This window comes from Schistocerca piceifrons, chromosome 1 (genome assembly GCF_021461385.2).
Source record: "Schistocerca piceifrons isolate TAMUIC-IGC-003096 chromosome 1, iqSchPice1.1, whole genome shotgun sequence".
NCBI classification, from domain to species: Eukaryota; Metazoa; Arthropoda; class Insecta; order Orthoptera; family Acrididae; genus Schistocerca; species Schistocerca piceifrons.
In genome coordinates this window covers 485,297,244-485,323,176 of record NC_060138.1, presented here as the reverse complement: position 1 = coordinate 485,323,176, position 25,933 = coordinate 485,297,244, and the positions used below count along the sequence as shown (strand labels likewise).

General features: G+C 41.9%; 1 protein-coding gene across 1 annotated transcript; it reads right to left on the bottom strand.

Moving 5' to 3' along the window:
• Positions 1-25,456, bottom strand: LOC124710110. The gene is made up of 6 exons (XM_047240896.1): positions 25,331-25,456; positions 20,454-20,508; positions 11,625-11,689; positions 11,494-11,529; positions 319-442; positions 1-172 (listed from the first exon to the last, which is right to left on the bottom strand). The coding sequence occupies exons 1-6, from the start codon at positions 25,412-25,414 to the stop codon at positions 66-68; spliced, it is 471 nt and encodes a 156-aa protein (XP_047096852.1). The 5' UTR covers positions 25,415-25,456; the 3' UTR covers positions 1-65.
• Between the last annotated feature and the right edge of the window lie 477 nt (positions 25,457-25,933).

Here is a 25,933-nt window from a genome sequence, read left to right as displayed (position 1 = left end):
TTTAATTTGCTGAATTATTTATTACCCCAATAAACAAATCCACACACTGGATTAAGTATTGAAATCTACAAAGATCGATTATTAAAGATCGATGAAGATGATGAGCTGGCAGTAAGACCCTCGGCGGTGCACTTTTTGATCAGGTACGCTGTCATACACTGACCTGTCCCAGCTAAAAACAAAAGACAGAAAGAAAGAATATCTAAGTGATAACGTGATCATCTTATATACTTATAAGGTTACCAGTACATGCGAGCTAATCTATAGTGTATCACATGTTTCAAATATATGTGTTAGGTGAATTTTAATCATACTTACACTTCGACTTGCAATTTTCGATTATTTTCTTCACAGACTCGATACCAATCTGGGATATTTTTGGATAGTAACTTGTCAACAGAGATACAGTTCTTTCCACATTGATCGTTCCATTGCTGTATATCTTCGAAAGAAGAAAAAATGTGTTAAATTCTTTGAAACACCACAAAAGCAAGGTAAAGCAACAGAATCTGGTTTTTAACCCAAGGTTAATGTGTCGCAGGCCCGTCAGTATCGATGTGTAGTACCGAGACTATTGTTAAAGACGCATTTAGAATAATCTAAAACCTTTGCGTGATATTACTGCCAGTGACGCACGGAAGTAAGACATAAAGAGTGGAGTCGTCCATCGAGGCAATGGAACGTAAGACAAGAGATTTAAATTTTGAGTGAGAAAGTAATACAGAATATTCATCACTACTTGTCTCCATGTTTACTTGGACAATAAATATGTTTTGAGTATTGTGAGCCAAACATGACTTCTGCATCTCCTCCCTTCACTTACACATGTTTCTCCGTTCTTACACTATCGCCAGGGGCTTTCTCTACATTTTACCGCCATACAATAGCAGACAGTCTCATAAACGTCAAAAACAAACAGTAAAAATAATGAGCATAGCACGTTTGGCAATAGAAATGATAAATAAACCGACTCTAAGCAAAATGACATTAGCAAAGTGAAAAATAACCCAAACACATATAGTTTTATTATAGCCCTAAATTATGCTCTTCATTCAAAAAACAGTACTTTAAAAGATTTCTCCGTTAATTGCAGATAACAAACTGTATTGAAGGGAAATGTGTTGTGGGGAGGGCCCCCGGCGGGAAGACCTGATCGCCTGGTGCAAATCTTTTAAGGTGACGTCACTTCGGCGATGAGGATGAGGATGAGGATGATGAAGACGACACAAACACCCAGTCCTAGAGCGGAGAAAATCTCCAACCCGTCCGGGAATCGAACCCGGTGGGTTAGCATGACAAGCCGGCTCGCTGTCCACTCAGCTACGGTAAACATGCAACGGTGCAAAAAGGAAAACAAGAGCTGTATTTAGAAGAAATCTATATTCCCGCAAAATTAAATTTATTGTGGAAGTTAAAATATTCTGTGTGGAAATTTTAAAGACGGGTGACAAGAAGTTATAACCAAAAATATAAATGTTCAAGGAAAAGCTATAGGCAATAGAAGCTAACTCTACCGCCGGCGTCTTGGTGAATATAAGGGATATTGACAGAGACACTACTAAAAAAAAATGGCTCTGAGCACTATGGGACTCAACTGCTGAGGTCATTAGTCCCCTAGAACTTAGAACTAGTTAAACCTAACTAACCTAAGCACATCACAAACATCCATGCTCGAGGCAGGATTCGAACCTGCGACCGTAGCGGTCTTGCGGTTCCAGACTGCAGCGCCTTTAACCGCACGGCCACTTCTGCCGGCAGAGACACTACTATGAGAAAATACGTAACAAGTGGAGCGACACGTACATTGAGTAATGTTTTAAGAGCGATTATTTAAGCAGTCAAGTCTTTTTAACGCATGAGTCCTAAAACGAGTACAGCCGCACGACAGATTAGTGGAAGAACAACGGAACGTTTTAGTCAGTGTCGTCATAGCGCCACACAGGCATAAGTAAGTACACAAAGCCGCGCGAACGCTTGTGTCTTCTCGTTTTCCATTGTACATCGTGAGTGCCGGCCGCGGTGGTCTCGCGGTTCTAGGCGCGCAGTCAGGAACCGTGCGACTGCTACGGTCGCAGCTTCGAATCCTGCCTCGGGCATGGATGTGTGTGATGTCCTTAGGTTAGTTAGGTTTAAGTAGTTCTAAGTTCTGGGGGACTGATGACCACAGCAGTTGAGTCCCATAGTGCTCAGAGCCATAGCCACATCGTGAGTACAGGTAACAGCCCCGTGGCTACGGTACCGACTACTTGTGGATGCCTAGTAAGACTCTGTGAAGCGAGAAATTGATATGGAATAATTGTTATGTAGCATATTCTGATAGTTTAAACGATCAGTCTAACAACAAAATCTAGAAGAAGCGTACATTTTGGAAATCTCGCGCCGCTCAATATCAGAAAGAATGATGATGTTTCATTGCTTCCCCATCATCTGCACAAGATTTGGTTCAAATGGTTCAAATGCCTCTAAGCACTGTGGGACAACATCTGAGGCCATCAGTCCCCTAGATTTAGAACTACTTAAACCTAACTAACCTTAGGACATCACACACATCCATGCCCAAGGTAGGCTCGAACCTGCGACCGTAGCAGCCGCGTGGTTCCGGACTGAAGCGCCTAGAACCGCTCGACCACAGCGGCCGGCCAAGATTTCGTACGTGGACCATTCGCAGCTGAGATGCGTTTCTACCATGCGGCTGCCCGGTGGCGTCCCGTTTCCGCCAACATGCAGTGATTGGAGCTCTTGCACTGACTTGCCCGACCCTCTGTTGTGTGTTACCAAATACGATAATATCATACACCTGAAGATGGGATTTTAAAATCCCGAAACCGGTCTTGGTTTGAGTAAATAATTAATACAAATTAAGTAGATCTCTTAATTATTCTCCAAGGCCCTTCTCATTTGGGGACCGCGCCTACTCGTCCTCACCGATTTCCTCCAAATTTGTGGTGTATGCACGGCTTGGCCGGAAATGAAAGTAGCACAAGTTGGAGCCGCAGATGGCCAGGCGTTTCGAAAAAATAGCGTTTCTGATACGGGTCGGGCGATGCATACGAAATTTGTTTCAGTCTTGTGTTAACTAGAAATCCAGACCAGAGCTCTTAAATCTCAATGCTAGCCATCTAATTTCAAAACATCAAGGGTTTAATTTTAGTGCAGATGAATTCAGATATATATTCTGTCACATGCAATCAACAACGCGCCAGGGTATATTGCATATTCCATTAAAGACATTTTTGTTGGGTAATTCCCCGTTTTCCGCTGAAGAGTAATTTCACATAACCGTTAGAATTAATATTTCAAGCTACTGTATAATAAACATTTCCACTAAATACAATAATATTCCGTAGTGTTAATCCCCGGATTGGACTTAAAGGAAACGTACATCTTCGACTACTTTCCACATTCCACAGACCTGAGACAGTTATAGGTGGACAGAGAGATTCATGGAATACGAATAGTGATAACAAATATAAATAACAACGTGCGTACTTCAGAAGTTGTCCTGCATCTGTCGGTAAAAAGGAAGGAAGGTTAACTGAGATGTAAGCGTCTGGGCCGGCCGAAGTGGCCGTGCGGTTAAAGGCGCTGCAGTCTGGAACCGCAAGACCGCTACGGTCGCAGGTTCGAATCCTGCCTCGGGCATGGATGTTTGTGATGTCCTTAGGTTAGTTAGGTTTAATTAGTTCTAAGTTCTAGGGGACTAATGACCTCAGCAGTTGAGTACCATAGTGCTCAGAGCCATTTGAACCATTTGTAAGCGTCTGGTCTGTGCCTGGGATTCTGATAGTTACCGGGCGTGGTCTCCGGTACCAGCAGGGAAACGAGACCTGCTGAGGTACATTTAGGAAAACCTTCAAGTAGTCCATTACCCTAGTGCGCACCATTTCCGATACAACGCTATGATCACTGTTAAGCTTTTTTAATAACTTTGTTGTTGATGCTGTAATACTGTAATATACAAAGCGTCTTTTTAAAGTTAAGTACCGTTTTGAAATATGGCCGTTAGAGCTTTGCGATGGCTCGCGAAGTTCCTTCAGCTGTTGGATATCCACAAACGCCATTACAGTAACCTTCCCTTGCATTAACGTTTATCATTATTGCATGCTGTTACTGACGTGTCAAAAAGATATCTGTATCAAACTATTACAGAATGCGGACAGCGTCGGAAAGCCTGCACATGCTGAGTTTAAAAAATGCTTAGTTTCATAACAAAAAACGGTCGTTTACTTGGAGAAATGTATGATACACACTGTGCTACATCTCAATACATTTATTCACTGCCAGTTTCTATCATGCACCATCTTCACAGTGGAAAAATATCTATTGCGACAACTTCACATGGCGTAATGCTATTTAACGAGGAAAGTATAAGCCATTGCTGATTCGAAAAAGTAAAATATTGATACTTAACGGCGTAATTTTCATACGGTTTCAAATAAGCAACGACGTATATTTTTCTGATTAAATAGCATGTATGCCATGTGAAATTGTCAGTAAATATTTTCCGCTGTGAAGATAGTCCGCGACCGAAACCGGTACTGAATTGATGCAGCGTAACACAACACATTGTTAACGCTATTTTGTCGAAAGTCGACATGTTGAGAAACGTGGCTGTGGTACTTAAGGTTTATAATTTATATAAAAAACAGCTACCAGCCATATGTATGGTTTAAAAAGGTTTATTATCTTCAGACCATGACCGGTTTCGGATTTTTCTTTACAAATCCATCTTCAGATGGCAGATTACAAGCATTCTTAGTTGGACCTAGTTTTGTTTGTGTTATTAGTTTGCTGCAGAGCTGTGTAGTTCTGCCTGACAAAATATTCGTGCGTTTATGTTTTTGAACGCAAGCTTAATACACTTTTCAATATGCACTATGTGAGTGCTATTCCAGTCAATGGACGTCACTTTCAACCTCATCATCTTAATTGCACACGCAGCACACACGAATAACGTTTACAAAACGTGGCCCAGCTTCACTTTACAAACGAATGTAATGTGAAGCTGGGCCACGTTTTGTAAACGTTATTCGTGTGTGCTGCGTGTGTAATTAAGATGATGAGGTTGAAAGTGACGTCCATTGACTGGAATAGCACTCACATAGTGCATATTGAAAAGTGTATTAAGCTTGCGTTCAAAAACATAAACGCACGAATATTTTGTCAGGCAGAACTACACAGCTCTGCAGCAAACTAATAACACAAACAAAACTAGGTCCAACTAAGAATGCTTGTAATCTGCCATCTGAAGATGGATTTGTAAAGAAAAATCCGAAACCGGTCATGGTCTGAAGATAATAAACCTTTTTAAACCATACATGTGGCTGGTAGCTGTTTTTTATATAAATTATAAACAACACATTGTGTATCGTGCATTTTCCAAGAATATCGATGCTGTTGACAGTCCGCTGCAAAAAATTTTTTTTAAATCACTTAGCCAGTGCAATGACTTTCCTACAGATGTGCTATGTCACAGGGAATGGCCTACGTTTCCAAGTCAAATAATCACAGTTGACGAAACTTGGGCTGCTCGCGTTACCCCGGAATTAAAACAATAGTCCTCGGAAGGAATGCAGCAACGCCAAACTAATCGTTTCCCAGTTTGGTGCTTTGGTTCTTTCCCAATACAGCTACGACAATTTACAATTACAACACCGATCGTTTCTACAAGTAACTTACTGTGTTTTACCTGACCCTTTTAGACGAACGCCCTTTCTGTGGTTCCCTGGGACCCTCTAACCTAAAAAACCGCCCGGTCCCTTCCACATAGCACTCCCTACCCGCGCAGCCGCTTCCTGTGTTTAGTGGACTCCTGACCTATTAAGCAGAATCCGGAAACCCACCACCCGATGGCGCAAGTCAAGGAATCTGCAGCCTACACTGTCACAGAACCGCATGAGTCTCTGATTCAGACCCTCAACTCGCAGTCGGTTCTATCGACGATGCGGCAGATTGTGAGCTCCGCCTTAATCTCGCAAGCAAGACTCGCAATCTTTACCGTTTCCGCTAGGCGTCCGTAACCAGAGAGAATCTCCACCGATCCAAAGCGACACACGTTACCGATACCGACATGAGCCACCACCCGCAGCTGGCTGCACCCTGTACTCTTCATTGCATCCGGAAGCACCCTTTCCACATCCCGAATGACTTCCCCCCCCCCCCCCCCCGTATGCACACGGAATGCACACTGGCTTCCTTCCCCTCTTTGGCAGCCATGTTCCTAAGAGGCCCCATTACTCACCTAACGTTGGAGCACCCAACTACCAGCAAACCCACCCTCTGTGTATACCCGGTCCTTGCGGGCCGAGAAGCTTCCTCTGGAGAAGTGTACGACTGCATCCGGCTGTGGTTCGTCCGCAACAGATAACGCCCGAAACCTGTTCGTCAAACGAACCGTGGAGGCCCTACCAAAAACAAATCCAGCTTCCAGCGCTGCTGCATTGCAACGTTTTACTAGGTCACCTCAAAAACCTTGGGAGCAGAGTGTACATGAGAGCGGGGTAAGTCGATCAAGCGTACGGCGAATACTGGAGGCTGCAAAGTGGAAAGCATAAATTCCAAGATCACTTCACGCTATGAACGAGGACGACCCGGTTCGAAGGATGGAGTCCACGGCGCCGCAAGAGGTCGCTACAGCCGCGGACCTCTTTCCTTCCGCTCGACACGTGACTGCAAATAGAGCCAGCCATATCCATGCGCCAAGCAGTATTTAGGCTGGCGCAGGAGGCTGGAGAGGCAGTTCACGCCGAGCGAGCCCACTGGTGTCATCGTAGCCACCGCGTCGTCGTCCACCGCCGCCAGCGTACAGGAGCCATCCTCGCAGGGCCTCTACTCGTCCTCGTACTCAGGTGACGGCAACGTGGACTCCGCGCCGCTCTTCACGAGACGCCCGGGGCTTGGTTTGGTGAAGTTGTATGGTTACTACAGATAGTTTATGTTTGGAAGAATCTCCGATTTAGTTATTGGTAAGCTTGGAGGATCAGTCCTACCTCCCGAATATTGTTTTGTAAATTTTAAAGAAAGACTTTAGTTTAAATAAAAACGCTGTTACTCACACTCTGAGATTTTCCTATCCGCGGACGGCGGATATATTAGTGTATCTTCATAAGCTAGAAACATGGCTTTTACCTGTCATCCGAGAGGTGCTTGGAATGAAAGATTTTACCTCCAACAAGATGGCGGTCCACCTCGCTACTATAGAGATGTCAGAGCCTGTGTGGATGAAACTCGACCTCGACAATGGACAAGTCGAAAAGGAGCTGTTAAGTAGCCACCACGGTCTCTACACCTTACACCGCTTAACTTTTACCTTGAAAAATGATGTTTATCAACAGAAGCCATCTACACTGAACGAGCTACTAGAAATCATCGAGGCTTCCTGTGCAGCTATCACACCGGCAACACTTATACCCATAGTCGGTCAAAAGATCAGCGGCATCGACGATGTTTGCCTGCTAATGGGCGTCACTTTTAACACACAGAATTACCTTACCCTACGTGCAATAATTCTAGCGGTATATCATTTGGCTCCATTATTATCGACTGCCTACATTTTTCTGGCCCCCCTGTCGTGCTATAATATGCCGTGTGATCATTTCTTAACACAAGTGCCTGGCAGACATTCTTTTGGCCAGCCGGTAGCCAGCCGGCGGCGGGGCTGGTGGGGAAAGTATTTCCTCTCCAATGCAAGGTCCTTTGTTTGTGTAGAATTGTTGCGAAGGTAGCGTGAGATTGTCAGACGACGGAATACAGTGTATTGAATGAAAATGTTTAAAATGGAATAGCTAAATACAAGTATTCTGTCCGCTAAGGAGTATTCTTGTATGATTCTTACGTTTGTACAGAATCAGTGTGCGTCATAGGCAGATTATATCAAGTGGAATTTCCAGATGTTCAAGATCATAATCGTAGTACTATTCACCGACTGATAAATAAATTTCGCGAAACGGGAAGTGTTCTTCGCTGGAAACATAGTCTTGTACAGTACTCACAGAAGAAACTCTCGCTAATGTCGGGCATGCTCTGGATAGGTCTCATACAAAACCAGTTGGACATATTTTTCAGCGAGTGGTATTACCTATGGGTCTGTTGAAATGAAGTTACGGCCCTATAAAACAACTGCAGTATAAGAACTTAAATCGGGTGACCCTGTAGAAAGGTTACAGTTTTGTGAATGGATTTTGAATAGGGTCCGTGACAGAGAAATTGACCCTCACCTAACTTTCTTTATGGACAAATCGTGGTGCCTCCTCAGTGGATACGTTACTTCACAAAATAACCGTTACTGGAGTTCTGAAAATCCTGACGTACTGCTCTAGGCACCCCTGCATGTTCAAAAAACAGGAGTGTAGTGTGCTATTAGCAGTGAGAGAATAATAGGCCTTTTTTTTCAGGACTTAGTCAACAGCGAGAGATATGCGGGAAACATTTTCCGGCCTTTTTTTTTTTTTTTTGATCAATTAGCTGAGAGAGGATGAGCTTCCGTGGCCTTTCAACATGACTTTGTGCAGGCACCTACAGCAACTTCTCATTACAGGAAATTCATGACGGGTTTCAGGATAGAGGTATCACTAACAATATCCCCCCGATTTAACCCTCTGCGGTTTTTGCCTCTGAGCGGCCATTAAAAGAGGAAGTGTGCAAATCAAATGCACACACTTGAATGAACTTAAAGCTAGCATTCGTCAAGAAATTGCTGCCATTTCTCAGAGGGAACTACAGAGTGTAATGAGCTGTTTCCTAAGCAGATGTCAGAAATGAACAACAAAGGGAGGCAGTTGTAGCACCTCCTTATTTAATAAAAGGGGTAATTTATTTTTCTTTTTTCGGTGCTTGTTAATTATGTTAGAAATAACTTAGGCGACAAACTCTACTATATTTACTGTAGACCACCTGTCAACCGAGCTGCGGTCACAGCAGCCGCCATCGCCTAACGGCCGCACGCGGCTAAAGCAGTTGCGTTAACGAGTGATCACCCTGTGCGTGAGTATTGCGAGAATCTGTGTCATTGCTAGGCCAAGTGGAAATTCGTCTATATTGTTAGAACTTTATTAAACACATTTCGCAACAAAAAACTGATGAATGAAAGTAATGGTCAAATAAGGTGTTTAGTATCCAAGATCTTACCTTAAAGTAGCTCTACGCTGCATATATATATATATATATATATATATATATATATATATATATATATATATATATATATATATATATTACTTTGGAAAAACAGGATTGTTGTGAAAGAATTTTCTTACGAGTGCGAGTACTTGTGTAGACTGTACATAAATGAAGCACTCAAAATTCTTTTTATATTTAGAAGGACATGAAGAAGATAACCAAAATGTGTAATAGGAGCGTACAATTGGACGGATGTGTGAAACTAAAATTTCTTAAAGTACTACGACTTCTAGTGTATTTACAGTCCGTCGTTTGATTAAGCATGCGATGTGGTTGTGTAAATTTCATTTCTGAAGTTATCTCGTCACCGAGTGACGCTATCACGGTTACCAAATAACCCTGTGACGAAACGCTTCCCACAATTGATACATATGCTTTGTAACGTCATGGCACGCTCTCCACGCGGGGCTCTACTGCAGTGATTTCATTACTGAGAAAGAGACGCCTGGAGATAGAGCCATTTATCTCAGCTAATGGTCTGCAGTTAGTGACTCCAATCCACGCCTGACATGCTTCGCAGGAATCAGATTCGGTTATCTCGCGTATCCTGTGAGTGACTCATTGAAATGTACTGATTACGTTCTGACTACATCAGGGGCAAATGTAAAGAGAAATTATCCCATAATTTGTAGTACGAATAGTGCAACCTAGGCTAGTAAAAATTGGCTAAAAGAGGAATGTGATGGAATTGAAGAAGTGGACCGGAAGGGAAGATACGACTTACTATACAACAGAGGAAAGACTATGACATGGGATCAAAACAGATCAGGAAGTGCTCTTCTGTACATATTGAGTAAAGACGAAGAGATAGTGCACAAAGATCGTGACGATGTCCTCCAGAGATAGGAAGACTATCTAAAAGAGCTATATAGGACACAGATCGCAGACCAGAAACTCTGGAACTTGAATCACTCAACAGTGAAGTGATGACGAGAAAGTACCAACCATCAACTTTTTTACAGACAACTCTGTTGGGAGAAAAGTTTATTGAAGAAGGAAGAGAGCCATACATGTGCATCCTCGATCTAGAAAAGGCTTTGGTGGTTTGACACAAGATGGCGACTCTAATGAGGGAAAAGACAGAGGACTGGAAAACCAGAAGACTTGTAAACTCATTATATGTTAATCAAAAAGCCTGAGTTAAAGTGAGAGGAGAAAGTACAAACTGGATCGGACCTAGGAAAAGGAGTAAGACATGGATGCTCTCTATCACCTACCCTTTTCAACCTCTACTTGGAAAATATGATTGATTAATGCCCATTAGATGACAAAGGAGAAGAAATTGGAGGAAGAAGAGTAGGGTGTTTTGAGGTTTGCTAATGACATGGTCCTTCTAGCCACAGGGGAAGGAGAATTACAGAATTCGGTGGACACCATTGAAGCTAACGGAAAAAATTGTAGAATGAAAATCAACACAAAGGAAACGAAAGTATTGCACTAGGAGGAAATAGAGAAATAAAAATTATGCTGAATGCAGAAATATTAGAACAGGTACAAAATTTTAAGTATCTTGGAAGCAGGATAGACACCGACTGGAATTGCGCCACAGAAATTAAAACAAGGATAAAAATGGCAAAAGAGGAATTTTATAAGAAAAGGAAAATTTTCTGCAGCAGTCTGGACGGAGAATTCAGGAAGAGACTCATAAAATGTATGGAATGTTCTTCTGTGTGGCGCTGAAACATGGAAGAAAGAAAGAGAAAGGCTGGAGGCTTTTGAGATGTGGACATGGCGGAGGATAGAAAGAATAAGTTGGATGGACAGAGTAAAAAATGAAGAGTTACTGAGAAGAGTGGGAGACAAGAGACAGTTACTAGACGTAATAAAAAGAAGAAAAAGAAATTGGATTGGGCATATATCAATAAAGAATGACGGACTGAAAAAAACAGTTTTAGTAGGTTATGTAGAAGGGAAAAGGAAGCGAGGAAGGAAGAGATTTCAGATACTGGATGACGTAATGAACCGCACAACATACAGCAGCCTTAAGAAGGAAGCAATGGATCGTAGAAAATGCAAAGGACCTGCTAATATAGCAGAACACTGATGATGACAATGATTCGGTCTTCCAATATCTCAAAGCATGATGCTTCAGAAATGGTTCAAATGGCTCTGAGCACTAAGGCACTTAACATCTGAGGTCATCAGTCCCCTAGAACTTAGAACTACTTAAACCTAACTATCCTAAGAACATCGCACACATCCATGCCCGAGGCAGGAATCGAACCTGCGACCGTAGCGGTCGCGCGGTTCGAGACTGTAGCGCCTAGAGCCGCTAGGCTACCTCGGCCGGCGCATGGTGCTTAGCAGAACACTTACTGTCCCTCCGAGACGGTCGTAGCACTCCAGGTAGCACTGCAACAAAGCAGGGAGGGAGATACCGTTAGTTCTCCAGTTCATCTATTTTGATTAGCGCATAATTTTTAAAGACTTTCAACACCTATACTTACTCTGGCGTTAGCGTCCGATTCATCAGAAAGAATGCCACCGGTACTTGCTAAGTACTGCAGCATTTCTGAAACAAAATTGGTTATTCATCCACAAAAAAGCCTCTACATACAAGTACTGTTTGCGAAAAATTTAAAAATGTGTATTTGAGTTTCATTGTACTGAGTGGAACTCTTCAGCAGAAGCCCGAACTTCGGACATCCCTGTGAACACCGATACCACGTTGTTTAACGTTGTTACCAAAAATCTCAAAAAGTCTTGATCAGTTTACTTCATATTTTTACACGATTAATAAACGTTCGGACGGAGGTAGAAAATGTTGTTAGCAAGCATCTCGAAAAGTCCTTGACTTCATATTTTTACATTGTGCTCTAAGGAACATAGGTTATTTCTTTCTTTAAATAAACAGGGTGATTATAGTTGAAGTTCCAGTTTCAAAACACAGTAAAAATCTGAGAATAAGATTAAATTCGAACGGAATATTATAAACGAAGGGAGAACCTTTAGACCAAAAAATTAACTAAAGTTTCACCAATAATCGGCACTCTAAAGGGCAGAATATATGAAATAAAAGACGCAGGCTACATGGCTGTTCCTCAGATTGCGTCTGAGACGTGTTTGGCAGGCTCGCGCTCTGCTGTTAAAACAGTTTTACAAGAACGATGACTGTGGGCCAGTAGCTCTGAAGGAGTTTCGGTTACTCACGGTCACGAATGAAGGCGTTGGTCCGATGTCTGCAAAGGATTTGGAGAAAATGATTACGAAATTCGAAAAGACAGGTTCTTTTGAAATGCTATGTCACACAGGCCGCAACATTGCAGGAGCGATCGTGCTGTCCGTTATACATGGGTGTACGGAGAATTTCCCGAACTTTGGAATGTCTGTGAGCACGGTGCATAAAATTCTACGAGACATCCTGCATTGTTATCCATAGAAATTTACCCATGCTCAGGAGTTTCTTCATGCTGACCTGCCTGTAAGATAAACCTTTGCTCCAGAATTTCTTGCTCGCGTGGAACTAGGCAATGAGTGCCCATGGAACCTCCTGCTTACAGACCATTTCTAACTTCAAGGAAATGTTCATGCACAGAATTGCAAAATATTGGCAACGGAAAATCCCTTCATACACCAGTCGGTACCGTTTCATTCCGCAAAGGTAACTGTGTGGTGTTGGTTGGCGGCATCGTTTATGGAAGGGCCATATTTTTTCGAGGAGATGGATCCTCCTAGTTCTGTTACCTGTACCGTCACCGGTAAACGTCATGAGTGTCTTTTGAACACAGAAGTATTCCAACTCTTCAACAATGTAGATCTGTAGATAGGACAACTTTTATGCAAGATAGCGTTGCTCCGCATACTGCACAGCCATTGAAGCACTTGCTGCAGAGGCATTTTGGAAAGCCTAGAGTTGTCAAAGCGTCATTTTCGTGCAGCCTGGTCGTTCAGATCAATTGCTTTTAATCTGTGTTACTTCAGGCTATGTGGTTATCTGAAAGCTGCTGTGTTCATTGCTGCGACTGTACTGAAGGCACGCATTGTGGAACGCCCTCTGAATGTGATCCCTGAGGTACTTCTGTCGTGGAACACTTTGTTTGTCGAATTCAGATAAACTTGCCGCAGAAAACGATGTACAGCATATTGGACACATGTTGCGCCAGTCTCACAACATTTAAAAGCAGACTTCATTGTTTGTTTGTTTTTTTTTATTTTGGCTCAGGACAGTTAAAAACCAATTTTTCTCTTCCTATGTGGATCCGTCCTTGCCGTGGTTGATGAGCTTACCTAACCTAACTAATAGTACCACAACTGTCGAGTACGAAAGTTGCACAGTACGGGTGGTTCCATGTGCAACTCGCACCAAAGCCATCGTATTGCGATTCATCATTCATTTGTAGCCGAATCTATTTACCATATGTCGCTTACAGCGACAAGTAATGGGAAAATTTTCATTAAGTTTTTGTTTTATCCCATAACGTTTCATCTCTCTTCGATAATACTCCGTTCAAATTTGACGTCATTCTGAGCAGTGGTCTTTTTTTTACAGCGCTTTGGAACTGAAACTTTAATTGTAACCCCCTGTACGTATTATGTAAATATATAGCAAAAATTTCGAGGCGTTCTTGACCAATTTACTTGACATTTTTACACAATCCTTTAATTAACATTCAGAGGGACATAAGTTATATACTTTTATAATATGTATATATAATATATAGAAATGGGATTGGCTATAAAATGGCTGCTGATCTGGGCTAAACTAAAGGTTTTTACCCCTTGTTCCGAGCTGAAATGGGAACCGAGCACCAAGACTGCCAACCGTCATTCTGCACACGGCCTCTTCAAGCACATTTGCTACAGCACTTCCAGGTTGTAACGATAATAATAGATTGGTGCATACATTTGCAGCGTTTCTGTCTTGCATGATGGTATTCTGGTTTCTAGGGGTTAATTTATCGATTGTCATTTTTTATTTGTGCTTTTCTGTTGCTATTTGATTTTACATATATGTCATTTTGTTATTTGGAGATAGGGAGTGGAGCTGTGGACGCTAGAAAATGGAATTCCAAGTGGAGAAATCACAACGTTTCTGGCATATTCTTCTGTCTGAGTTCAGTAGAGGGGTGACAGCAGTGGAGGCAGCCAGAAACATTTGCACCCTGTCCATAATGCCATTGGTCAGAGCACGGTAAGAAAGCGGTTTACTCGTTTTAAGGAGGATGGTTTGCATTACTGGCTCTCCACGTTCAGGAAGACCTTCGGGGTTTGACGAAGATCGTTTAAACTCATTAATCGACAATGATCCACGTCTTTGTACTCTAGAACTGGCAAATGTGATGAACTGTGATCATTCCACCATCGTGCGACAGTTGCATGCAACGAGGAAGGTTCCAACACCGGATGTATAGTTACAGCATTCTCAGAGCCAAAATCACAAAAATCAGCGGATGGTCGTGTGCACATCTCTCCTTCCTCGTCAGCAACTGTTCCTACCATGTATTGTTACTGGTGACGATAAATTGTGTCTTTATGCTAACATACGGAAAAGAAAGGACTGGTTCATCTACATCTACACGGATACCCTGCGAATCACATTTAAGTGCCTGGCAGAGAGTTCATTAACCACCTTTCACAATTCTCTATTATTCCAATCTCGTATAGCGCGCGGAAAGAACGAACACCTCTGTCTTACCGTACGAGCTCTGATTTCCCTTATTTAATGGTGGTGATTGTTTCTCCCTATGAAGGTCGGTGTCAACAAAATATTTTCGCATTCGGAGGAGAAAGTTGGTGATTGGCATTTCGTGAGAAGATTCCGTCGCAACGAAAAACGTCTTTCTTTTAATGATGTCCAGCCCAAATCCTGCATCTTTTCTGTGACGCTCTCTCCGATATTTCAAGATAATACAGAAAGTGTTGCCCTTCTTTGAACTTTTTCGATGTATTCCGTCAGTCCTATCTGGTAAGGAACCCACACCTCGTAGCAGTATTCTAAAAAGAGGACGAACAAGTGTAGTGTAGGCAGTCTCCTTAGTAGATGTATTACATTTTCTAAGTATCCTCCCAATAAAACGCAGTCTTTGGTTAACCTTCCCCACAACATTTTCTATGTGTTGCTTCCAATTTAAGTTGTTCGTAATTGTAATACCTAAGTATTTCGTTGAATTTACGGCATTTAGATTAGACTAATTTATCATGTAACCGAAGTTTAACGAATTCCTTTTAGCACTCATGTGGATGACCTTACACTTTTCGTTATTTACGCTCAACTGCCAATTTTCTCACCATTCAGATATCTTTTCTAAATCGTTTTGCAATTTATTTTGACCTTTTGATGGCTTTATTAGCAGATAAACGACAGCATCATCTGCAAACAACCTAAGACGGCTGCTCAGATTTTCTCCCAAATTGTTTATGTAGATAAGGAACAGTGTCAAAAGCCTTCCGGAACTCCAGAAATACGGAATCGATCTGAAATCACTTGTCAATAGCACTCAACATTTCATGTGAATAAAGAGCTAGTTGTGTTTCACAGGAACGATGTTCTCTAAACCCATGTTGACTGTGTGTCAATAGACAGTTTTCTTCGAGGTAATTCATAGTATTTCAACACAATATATGTTCCAAATTCCTGCTGCATATCGACGTTGACTATATGTGCCGGTAATTCAGTGGATTACTTCAACTACCTTTCTTGAATATTGATGTGCCCTGTGCAACTCTCCAGTCTCTGGGTACGGATCTTTCGTCAAGCGAACGGTTGTATATGATTGTTAAGTGTGGAGCTAATGCATCAGCATACTCCGAAAGGAACCTAATTGGTATACAGTCTGGACCAGAAGACTTGCTTTTATTAAGTGATTTAAGTTGCTTCACTACTCCGAGGATATTTACTTCTACGTTACTCATGTTGGCAGCTGTTCTCGATTCGAATTCTGGAGTATTTACTTCGTCGTCTTTTGTGAAGGCATTTCGGAAGGCTGTGTTTAGTAACTCTGCTTTGACAGCACTGTCTTCGATAGTACCCACGTCAATATCCCGCAGAAAAGGCATTGATTGTTTCTTGCCGCTAACATACTTCACATACGACCAGAATCTTTTTGGATTTTCGGCAAGGTTTCGAGACAAAGTTTCTTTTGAAAACTGTTATAAGCATCTCTCATTGAAGTCCGCGCTAAATTTCGAGCTTCTGTAAAAGATCGCGAATCTTAGGGATTTTGCGTCTGTTAAATTTGGCATGTTTGTTTCATTGTTTCTGCAACAGTGCACTAACCCGTTTTGCGTACCAAGCAGGATCAGATCCGTCGTTTGTTAATTTATTTGGTATAAATCTCTCAATTGCTGCCGATACTATTTCTTGAATACAAGCCACATTTGGTCTACACTTATATTATTAATTTGGAATGAGTGGAGATTGTCTCTCAGGAAGGCGTCAAGTGAATTTTTATCTGTTTTTTTGGATAGGTATATTTTTCGCTTATTTTTGGAGTATTTGGGGATTACAATATTCAATCTCGCTACGACAACCCTGTGTTCACTAATCCCTGTGTCAGTTTTGATGCTGGTTATTAACTCAGGATTATTTGTTGTTAAGAGGTCAAGTGTGTTTTCATAACCGTTTAATATTCGCATGGGCTCATGAATTAACTGCTCTAAATAATTTTGAGAGAATGCTTTTAGCACAATTTCGGATGATATTTTATGCGTATCTCTGGAATGAAAGATGTATTTTCGCCAACATATCGAGGGTGATTTAAAGTCACTACGAACTATTATCGTATAAGTCGGATATGTGTTTTCTTTGAACCTTTCAGCAATTGTACCATCTGAATTGGGAGTTCGGTAAAAGGATCCTATTATTAATTTATTCCCGTTGCCAACAATGACCTCTGCCCATACAAACTCACAGGAAGTATCTACTTCTACTTCGCAAAGTCAAACTAGTTCTAACAGCAACAAACACGCCACCGCCAACCATGTTTAGCCTATCCTTTTGGAACACCAATAGGTTCTTCGCAAAAATTTCGGCTGAGCTTATATCCGGTTATAACCAGCTTTCAGTGCCTATAACGATTTGAGCATCAGTGCTTTCTAAAAGCGCTTGGAGCTCTGGTACTTTCCAACACAGCTACGACAATTTACAACTGTTATACCAATGGTTCCTGTATCTACGTTCTTCCTGTGTTCAGCCTGCACACTTTGTGACTGAAGTCCTTCTTGTGTTTTCCCGAGACCCTCTAACCTAAAAGAACCGCCCAGTCCACGCCACACAGCACCTGCTACCCGTGTAGCCGCCTCCTGCTCATAGTGGACACCTGACCTATTCAGCGGAAACCGAGACCCAGCCACCCTATGGCGCAAGTCGAGGAATCTGCAACCTACACGGTCTCAAAACCGTCTGAGCCCTTGATTCAGGCCCTCCATTCGGCTCTGTACCAGAGGTCCGCAATCGGTCCTGTCGATTATGCTGCAAATGGTCAGCTCTGCTTTCATCTTGCAAGCAAGACTGGCAGCCTTTACCACTTCTTTTAGCCGCTCGAAACCTGAGAGAATCTCTTCTAATCCAAAGTGACACACCATCATTGGTACCGACGTGACCAACCACCTGCAGTTGGCTGCACCCTCTGCTCTTCATGGCATCCGGATGGACCCTCTCCACATCTGGACTGACTCCACCAGGTATGAACACGGAGTGCACGCTGGTTTTCTTTTGCTTCTTGCAAGCCAGCCCGAACAAGGCAACAATTCCCCGTACAAAGACCTGCGCGAATCCACAAAAAATGGTGAAACAGTGACTGTGTGGTGTGCTACGAATTGCTTGCCGGAGGTGAGGCGTCTTGCTGATGCAATCCAAGAACGACCAGGAAGGCTGAGTGAAATGACGCTACTTCGCTAGACAAACTCTGCTAGACAAACAAAAAAACACTACACAGAGGTTGGGCTGGAAAGTCATTCCGCACCCACCTTATTCATCTGATTTTGCGCACTCAGACTTTCGCCTTTTCCGCTCTCTACCGGACAACCTTCAGGAAGCTTCCTCTCCGGATGAGAATGCGCTCCGAAACTTGGCTCGACAGTTCTTTGCATCAGAACTAAGTAATTTCTACAGTCGAGGAACCGAAACGTTACCCCACCGTTGGCTGATTTGTAAATAGTGAATGAGAATATATTTGTGACGACTCAAATCTCTTACGTGTATCTGTTGTGTTTACTAAAACTTACTGAAAAACGCTACGAAATTATGCACCAACCCAATAAATAAATAGGAAGCACTGTTAGCAAAACTCTTGAGAATTTCTTGAGTGATTTGCTTCAGATTTATACACGATACTCTAATAAACATTCAGACGGACGAAGGCGAGATACTTTTTTCAGAAACATCAACAAACAGGTCTCCTGTTAAAACCGACTGAGAAATGTTGTGTTGTGCTGTGAAAAGGTGCGATTTAATTTTCTTTCTCGCAATCAGTTTTCACGACAATACCATGTCATTTAAGCCATTAAACAAATTCTTCCTCTATTATGTATAATTTTAAACCAAAATTGTATACACAATAATAAGCTGTTTGGTTTTCTTCCTCGCAGTCAGTTTTGTCGGAAAACAGAAAAGTTATATTTGTGATTTAGCGGTTTAGGATTGGAATCTAAATCGTACGAAACTTTGTAATCTGTCATTGAAGCTACTGCCCTCATAGATCTAGCAGCTGGAGAGCCCAGATACCAATGGTCCTAACCGATTTAACGTATCATTTTAAGCGACTTAAGTTCCCAATCAAGGTTTCGTTTGCAATACAGAGAAATAGGGCTAAATGTCAGAGAGATGGGGGAAGAGCAAGTGGAGAGAGAGAGGTGGAGGAAAGAAATGGAAAAAGAGGGTGAGGGTGGAGTACATGCAGAGAGAGAGAGAGAGAGAGGGAGAGAGAAAGGTTGGGGGCGGGGGGGGGGGGGGAGGAGGATAATAACAAAAAGAGGGCAGGAGGAGGAGGAGGTAGGACATACAACCAATTTCCATTCATATTTCGTAGTTATTGTCGGGTTCGCTAGTCTCTGTACAAAATGAGCAAAGGGTTAATAAACATTAATGTTATATGATGCTGTTGTCAAAAGTAATATTTACGACAACTACCTTCTTCATCAGCCTTGCCATATGAATCGGTTTTGATATTGTGACAGTGTCAGCAACAGATTAGTGTTTCCGCGGAGTGTGAAAAATGTAAACAGAGAGGTGGTGTCGTCCTGTTCCACGCGGGAAATGGCAGACATGGCTCTGTCGGTGATGTTGACTGACATGCACGTGTCGTGTAGCTGAATGATATCCTCAACGCCTCATTCTATTTGAAAAAAATGTCCTGCAGGTTGTTCCAGGGAACTGCAAATGTAAGGTCGTTTGGAATAAGGAGGAGGGATCACTGTACAACGTCCTACAGTTCGCACAGCGGACATGGTGGGGAGTTTTGGGAAAATGACGCTGACGCCAGTAACTGGATCTGTTGTGGGCACACCTCACGCTCTTTCGAGACCAATTGTGCACGAGCAGTTATTTCATTCAAGTCATTGACGCCACACCTCATACGATAGCACTTAACGCAACCGTTTAATGAGCCCGGTATTATTTTAAGAGATTCAGTACCTTCGCCTGCACTTTCACTAGACCTTAGATATCTGGATGTGAAAACGTTTAATGCCATTCGTGTATTCATTACCCATAGACGACGTGCACACGTTACAGGAGTTTGCGTTTCAGATACACGTTCGTACGAGTTTGTGTTTCTTTGGGAAGAAAGATTGGTTGGTTGGTTGTCTTTGGGGAGGGGACCAAACAGCGAGGTCATCGGCCCCATCGGATTAGGGTATGATGAGGAAGGAAGTTGGCCATGCCCTTTCGAAGGCACCATCCCGGTATTTTGCCTGAAGCGATTTAGGAAAATAAGGAAACCTATATCAGGATGTTTTTTAACCGTCGTCCACCTGAATGCAGTCCTGTGTGCTAGTCACTGCGCCATCTCGCTCGGTCTTCGAGAAGAAAGGCTGAAGGCCTATGTTTATAGGATTTCCCTGTAAGAATATAGGACACTTTTTTTAACATTTTGTGGCTATTGTCTGTTCCCTATTATTTAAGCCTCCAATCAGGACATGTCTTATCTCGAAATAAATAAAGACGCTTAGTTAGTAATGACACTGTAAGTCGCTATAATCGCTATTTAATGGGACGACTTGTAATTAAAAACCTGTCAGAATATTAATTTTTATATGCAATAGAGACATTTAAAAAGCAAAGTTGCGAAGAAGACATTCATAGGACGTATTAAACACTTTACAAATGGCAACCTTACCTTGAGAAATGGGGTAGCTCTTGTTACATGTTTCTACCCAATGGAGCATGACATCCTGAAACACCGACAGACATCAAAATATTAGACTTTCTCATATACTAAAGTTAAGGCTGAATTTAGAAGCAAAGGGCTCTGTCAGGAAACGGGCATTCTACGTATGACATTAAATTCTACTGCAAACAAACAATCGAGTACAATACCTTAACGACTAAGTCTGTTTCGAATTATTTCAACAGCCCATGAATAATTCTTGACATAAGGTTCAGGCAAAACATATTGGGCGCCATTACTTTTGTGAATCTGCTACTAGTAGATTTCAGGAAGGACAAACTAAAATGAAATTTTTCGGGAGATAAAGATAAAAATGGTTGCTTTATGGTTTAATGACAACTCTAAATTGTTTCTAAAAAGTTATGTTTATTTTTACTATTTTGGTAGATTCTGATATGCAACAGATCATGAACAGCCGTATGGAATTCTCTGCTGGATAAAACCCTCCTCGAGGCTTTTCAGAGCTGCTCCTGCGCATTTTCTAACGTAATGTACCCTCCTTCGCATATATCGATGGGTTGGTGTCTTCTTATTTCTTGGAATCAGTGAAGAGGTGTCTTTAGTCATCTACTGTTCACCCCTCAGGTATCCTTTTTATTCTGATTACAGCTGTAATTACGCTTTACCTTCCAACCCATACACCGATCTTCCATTTTTTCGTATCTGTCCTGACAATTCCCAGTATTCATCTCTTCAGTGAATGCTAAGAAACACTCAGTTTTTAATGATTTTTCACACTAAAATACCATAGTTCACTGCACGTGATCGAGATTTTTTAGTTCATTACACATTGGAAGCTTCCTTTCTTTAAATTATTTAGTTATAGTTTACTAATATAATTTGAGCTCATTTATACTACCATTTATTTCTTATGCTCTCCATTCAGTATTAGAAGTCATCAGTTGTCATCCACAGTAAATAACAATAGTAACTTTATTCCGGTTTTGAAAATCGACAAGTAAATGCCTTCTTACTAAGCAGTATTTCCAATCAGTGTAGCGAGAGTCAAATTTCGTGGATTTTGCGAAAATAACGAAATGCAAACCGATTTCGATAAAACAGAGTTTTCATTACTTTGAAAAAAGGTCGATGGCTAGTACCTATTGTTACCACAAGAACGGTTAAGAACGTAACTACGTGGACCAAACATTACGGGTGTGAAACTGGCTTTTAGATTCTGGTAGCAGACAAATCAAAATCGATGAACCGAATAAAATAGAAGCATGACTTTGCTGAAGTTCATGATATCAACCGTCTGCTTTTGTCAACGATGTCATCAGAGTGGGTGGACATAACCGCCTCCTCGAAACCCAATATACATAACACAAGCACCGTAACATTAGTATAGTAATCTTCAAGACATCAAGTTCGGTGACGCGTCACACTGCAACGTAAAACAGACCTCGGGTTACCCTGCAGCTCAGTATATCACCACAACTGATATACTGTATTCACATTCGTTGGCTTCACCAACCTACAACACAACCTTCACCTTTCAAGTTAACCTAGATCTCTGGCTAGGTTAGAGACCAGTCTGTCATCACGATCCACATTCCAAAAAATAATACATAAACGAAACAAATATTGTCAGTGCTTTGTTCCCTTTCTGTTTCGCTGGTATGACGCACTCCACAATATCAATACGTCGCCCATTAAAGCCAACGCCTGGTATCGGTTCAATTGGCCCATTGGCAAATCCAAAAAATATAAACAAATAAGAAAAAATTTATTCTTGAACCAGGAATCAATTTTTTCTTATTTGTTTATATTGTTTGGATTTGCCAATGGGCCAACAATCATGAAAGAAGGTTGTACACATGGAAGAACCCTGAAGATACTAAAAGGTTTCAGATAGATTATATAATGGTAAGACAGAGAATTAGGAACCAGATTTTAAATTGTAAGACATTTCCAGGGGCAGATGAGGACTCTGACCACAATCTATTGGTTATGAACTGTAGATTAAAACTGAAGAAACTGCAAAAAGGTGGCAATTTAAGAAGATGGGACCTGGATAAACTGAAAGAACCAGAGATCGTACAGAGTTTCAGGGAGAGCATAAGGGAACAATTGACAGGAATGGGGGAAAGAAATACAGTAGAAGAACAATGGGTAGCTTTGAGGAATGAAATAGTGAAGGCAGCAGAGGATCAAGTAGTAAAAAGACGAGGGTTAGTAGAAATCCATGGGTAACAGAAGAGATACTGAATTTAATTGATGAAAGCAGAAAATACAAAAATGCAGTAAGTGAAGCAGGCAAAAAGGAATACAGATGTCTCAAAAATGAGGTCGACAGGAAGTGCAAAATGGCTAAGCAGGGATGGCTAGAGGACAAATGTAAGGATGTAGACGCTTATCTCACGATGGGTAGGATAGATACTGCCCACAGGAAAATTAAAGAGACCTTTGGAGAAAAGAGAACCACTTGCATAAATATCAAGAGCTCAGATGGAAACCCAGTTCTAAGCAAAGAAGGGAAAGCAGAAAGGTGGAAGGAGTATATAGAGGATCTATACAAGGGCGATGTTCTTGAGGACATTATTATGGAAATGGAAGAGGAGGTAGATGAAGATGAAATGGGAGATATGATACTGCGTGACGAGTTTGACAGAGCACTGAAAGACCTGAGTCGAAACAAGGCCCCTGGAGTAGACAACATTCCATTAGAACTACTAACGGCCTTGGGAACGCCAGTCCTGACAAAACTCTACCATCTGGTGAGCAAGATGTATGAGACAGGCGAAATTCCCTCAGACTTCAAGAAGAATATAATAATTCCAATCCCAAAGAAAGCAGGTGTTTACAGATGTGAAAATCACCGAACTATCAGTTTAATAAGTCACGGCTGCAAAATACTAACACGAATTCTTTACAGACGAATGGAGAAACTGGTAGAAGCCGACCTCGGGGAAGATCAGTTTGGATTCCGTAGAAATGTTGAAACACGTGAGGCAATACTGACCCTAGAACTTATCTTAGAAGAAAGAGTAAGGAAAGGCAAACCTACGTTCCTAGCATTTGTAGACTTAGAGAAAGCTTTTGACAGTGATGACTGGAATACTCTCTTTCAAATTCTGAAGGTGGCAGGGGTAAAATGCAGGGAGCGAAAGGATACTTACAATTTGTGCAGAAACCAGATGGCAGTTATAAGAGTTGAGGGGCATGAAAGGGAAGCAGTGGTTGCGAAGGGAGTGAGACAGCGTTGTAGCCTATCCCCGATGTTGAGCAAGCAGTAAAAGAAACGAAAAATTCGGAGTAGAGACGAAATAAAAGCTTTGAGGTTCGCCGATGACATTGTAATTCTGTCAGAGACAGCAAAGGACTTGGAAGAGCAGTTGAACGGAATGGACAGTGTCTTGAGAGGAGGGTATAAGATGAACATCAACAAAAGCAAAACGAGGATAATGGAACGTAGTCGAATTAAGTCTGGTGATGCTGAGGGAATTAGATTAGGAAGTGAGACACTTAAAGTAGTAAAGGAGTTTTGTACTAAAGGAGTTTACTATTTGTGGAGCAAAATAACTGATGATGGTCGAAGTAGAGAGGATATAAAATGTAGACTGGCAATGGCAAGGAAAGCGTTTCTGAAGAAGAGAAATTTGTTAACATCAAGTATAGATTTAAGTGCCAGGAAGTCTTTTCTGAAAGTATTTGTATGGAATGTAGCCATGTATGGGAGAGAAACGTGGACGATAAATAGTTTAGACAAAAAGAGAATAGAAGCTTTCGAAATGTGGTGCTACAGAAGAATGCTGATATTTAAATTGGTAGATCACATAACTAATGAGGAGGTATTGGCTAAAATTTTGGAGAAAAGAAATTTGTGGCACAACTTGACTAGAAGAAGGGACCGGTTGGTAGGGCATGTTCTGAGGCAACAAGGGGGGTAAAAATCGTAGAAGAAGACCAAGAGATGAATACACTAAGCACATTCAGAATGATGTAGGTTGCACCTGGGAGATGAAGAAGTTTGCACAGGATAGAGTAGCATGGAGAGCTGCATCAAACCAGTCTCAGGATTGAAGACCACAACAACAACAACCTACCCGAGTTATCCAACTAAGAGAAGAAGACCTAAAGCTTAACGAAGAATCCTAATCAAATGTTGTTTCTGGCTACTCCTTCGTCACTGAGAGGCGAAGGTTAAGTTAAAACGAATACTGATAAATCCACGGTCCGCTCGAGATTCGATCCCACGACCTCGCGCTCTCCATGCACGCACTTTAGCGCCCCCATCCCCCTTTTTTATCATTATTGCTGTCAGTGTTTGGTCTGATTGGACGTCACATGGCACCGGTTGAGGTTGATCGTTGAATACTTAAGTCAGTTTCTTTTTTTTATTATTATTATTACAGAGGGCAGACAGCTAGCGCACCGAACACATTGAGCTACAGTGCCGGCACCGCTAGATCACCAGCCCGACAAGTATAATGATAGTTCACCTGCAGGTTTTGGCGAATGAATTTGGGAGTATAGTACGGAACCCTAAAAATTAAAAACAAAAAATAAGCAGAACTGTTCACCTCATTAACTTCTTGGCTTAATCGGAAATGAACAAAAATATACGAAGTTCCTTAGTTTCAGTATTATGGAAGTATTATTTATCAGTCTGAGTTTTATAGGAGTTTTAATGTTTTGTCCAAATCTAAAATTTAGGTAGGTGTCTAGCTTTGTTGCGGTAACACCTGATATCTGATCTTGTTCATGGCCTTTATCTCTGGACGGTTGGGGCCACTGCTCTAACAGAACCTTCACTGCAGTGAATGAACCACTTACCAGAGAGAACGCAGTTGTGGCTCATTCACTGCAGTGAATGAACCACTTACCAGGGAGAACGCAGTTGTGGTTGTGCTAGCAGAAGCCCCTGCTACGAGCCAAAGGGCGCACACAGTCGTGAGGAAGACCGCCATGATGTTACGCTGGAGACTGGGCGCTGATCGCCGGCCCGGCTGTTTTCATGACTCGCCTCTACGACCCTGACTTGGTTCCGGAAGACACTCGTGCCCAACGCCATGGAGCGGCACTTCCGGCCCTCCTGTCCGCACTGTCGAGTGCGTTCCACCATTTATCACTCGAGATCATTCAGAATGCTCGCTCTGTTGGCACCAAGTGCTGTGGGCTGGCCGGCAGCTGCGCACAGATTCAGCAGTTGTCCTCACACAGCGTGCATCCGAAACCATCAACAAAACGTCGGCTGTACTTTCATACACATTATTTTCCCGCAACATACAAGTAGTTTCCTTTGATTTGTAGCAGAATAATTGAATTTGATTTAGTTTTATTTCTTATTGCTAATTACCTCTGTATCTGTATTGCGCTGAAAATATCCGCACAACAACGCAAAAGTTAACAGTTTGCGCTGTATTTTGTTCCTGGAAACAAACTTATTTCGTTCACTCATGGTACTTACTGTTGACAATATGAAACGC

Excerpts from the sequence above, each read along its gene's own strand:
- LOC124710110 (XM_047240896.1), bottom strand. The coding sequence starts at position 25,414 with ATGGCGGTCTTCCTCACGACTGTGTGCGCCCTTTGGCTCGTAGCAGGG. Across the intron at positions 20,509-25,330 it reads CCACAACTGCGTTCTCCCTG|GATGTCATGCTCCATTGGGT; the intron begins GTAAGTGGTTCA and ends TCGGTGTTTCAG. Across the intron at positions 443-11,493 it reads ACGACCGTCTCGGAGGGACA|ATATACAGCAATGGAACGAT; the intron begins GTAAGTGTTCTG and ends CTTCTTTCGAAG.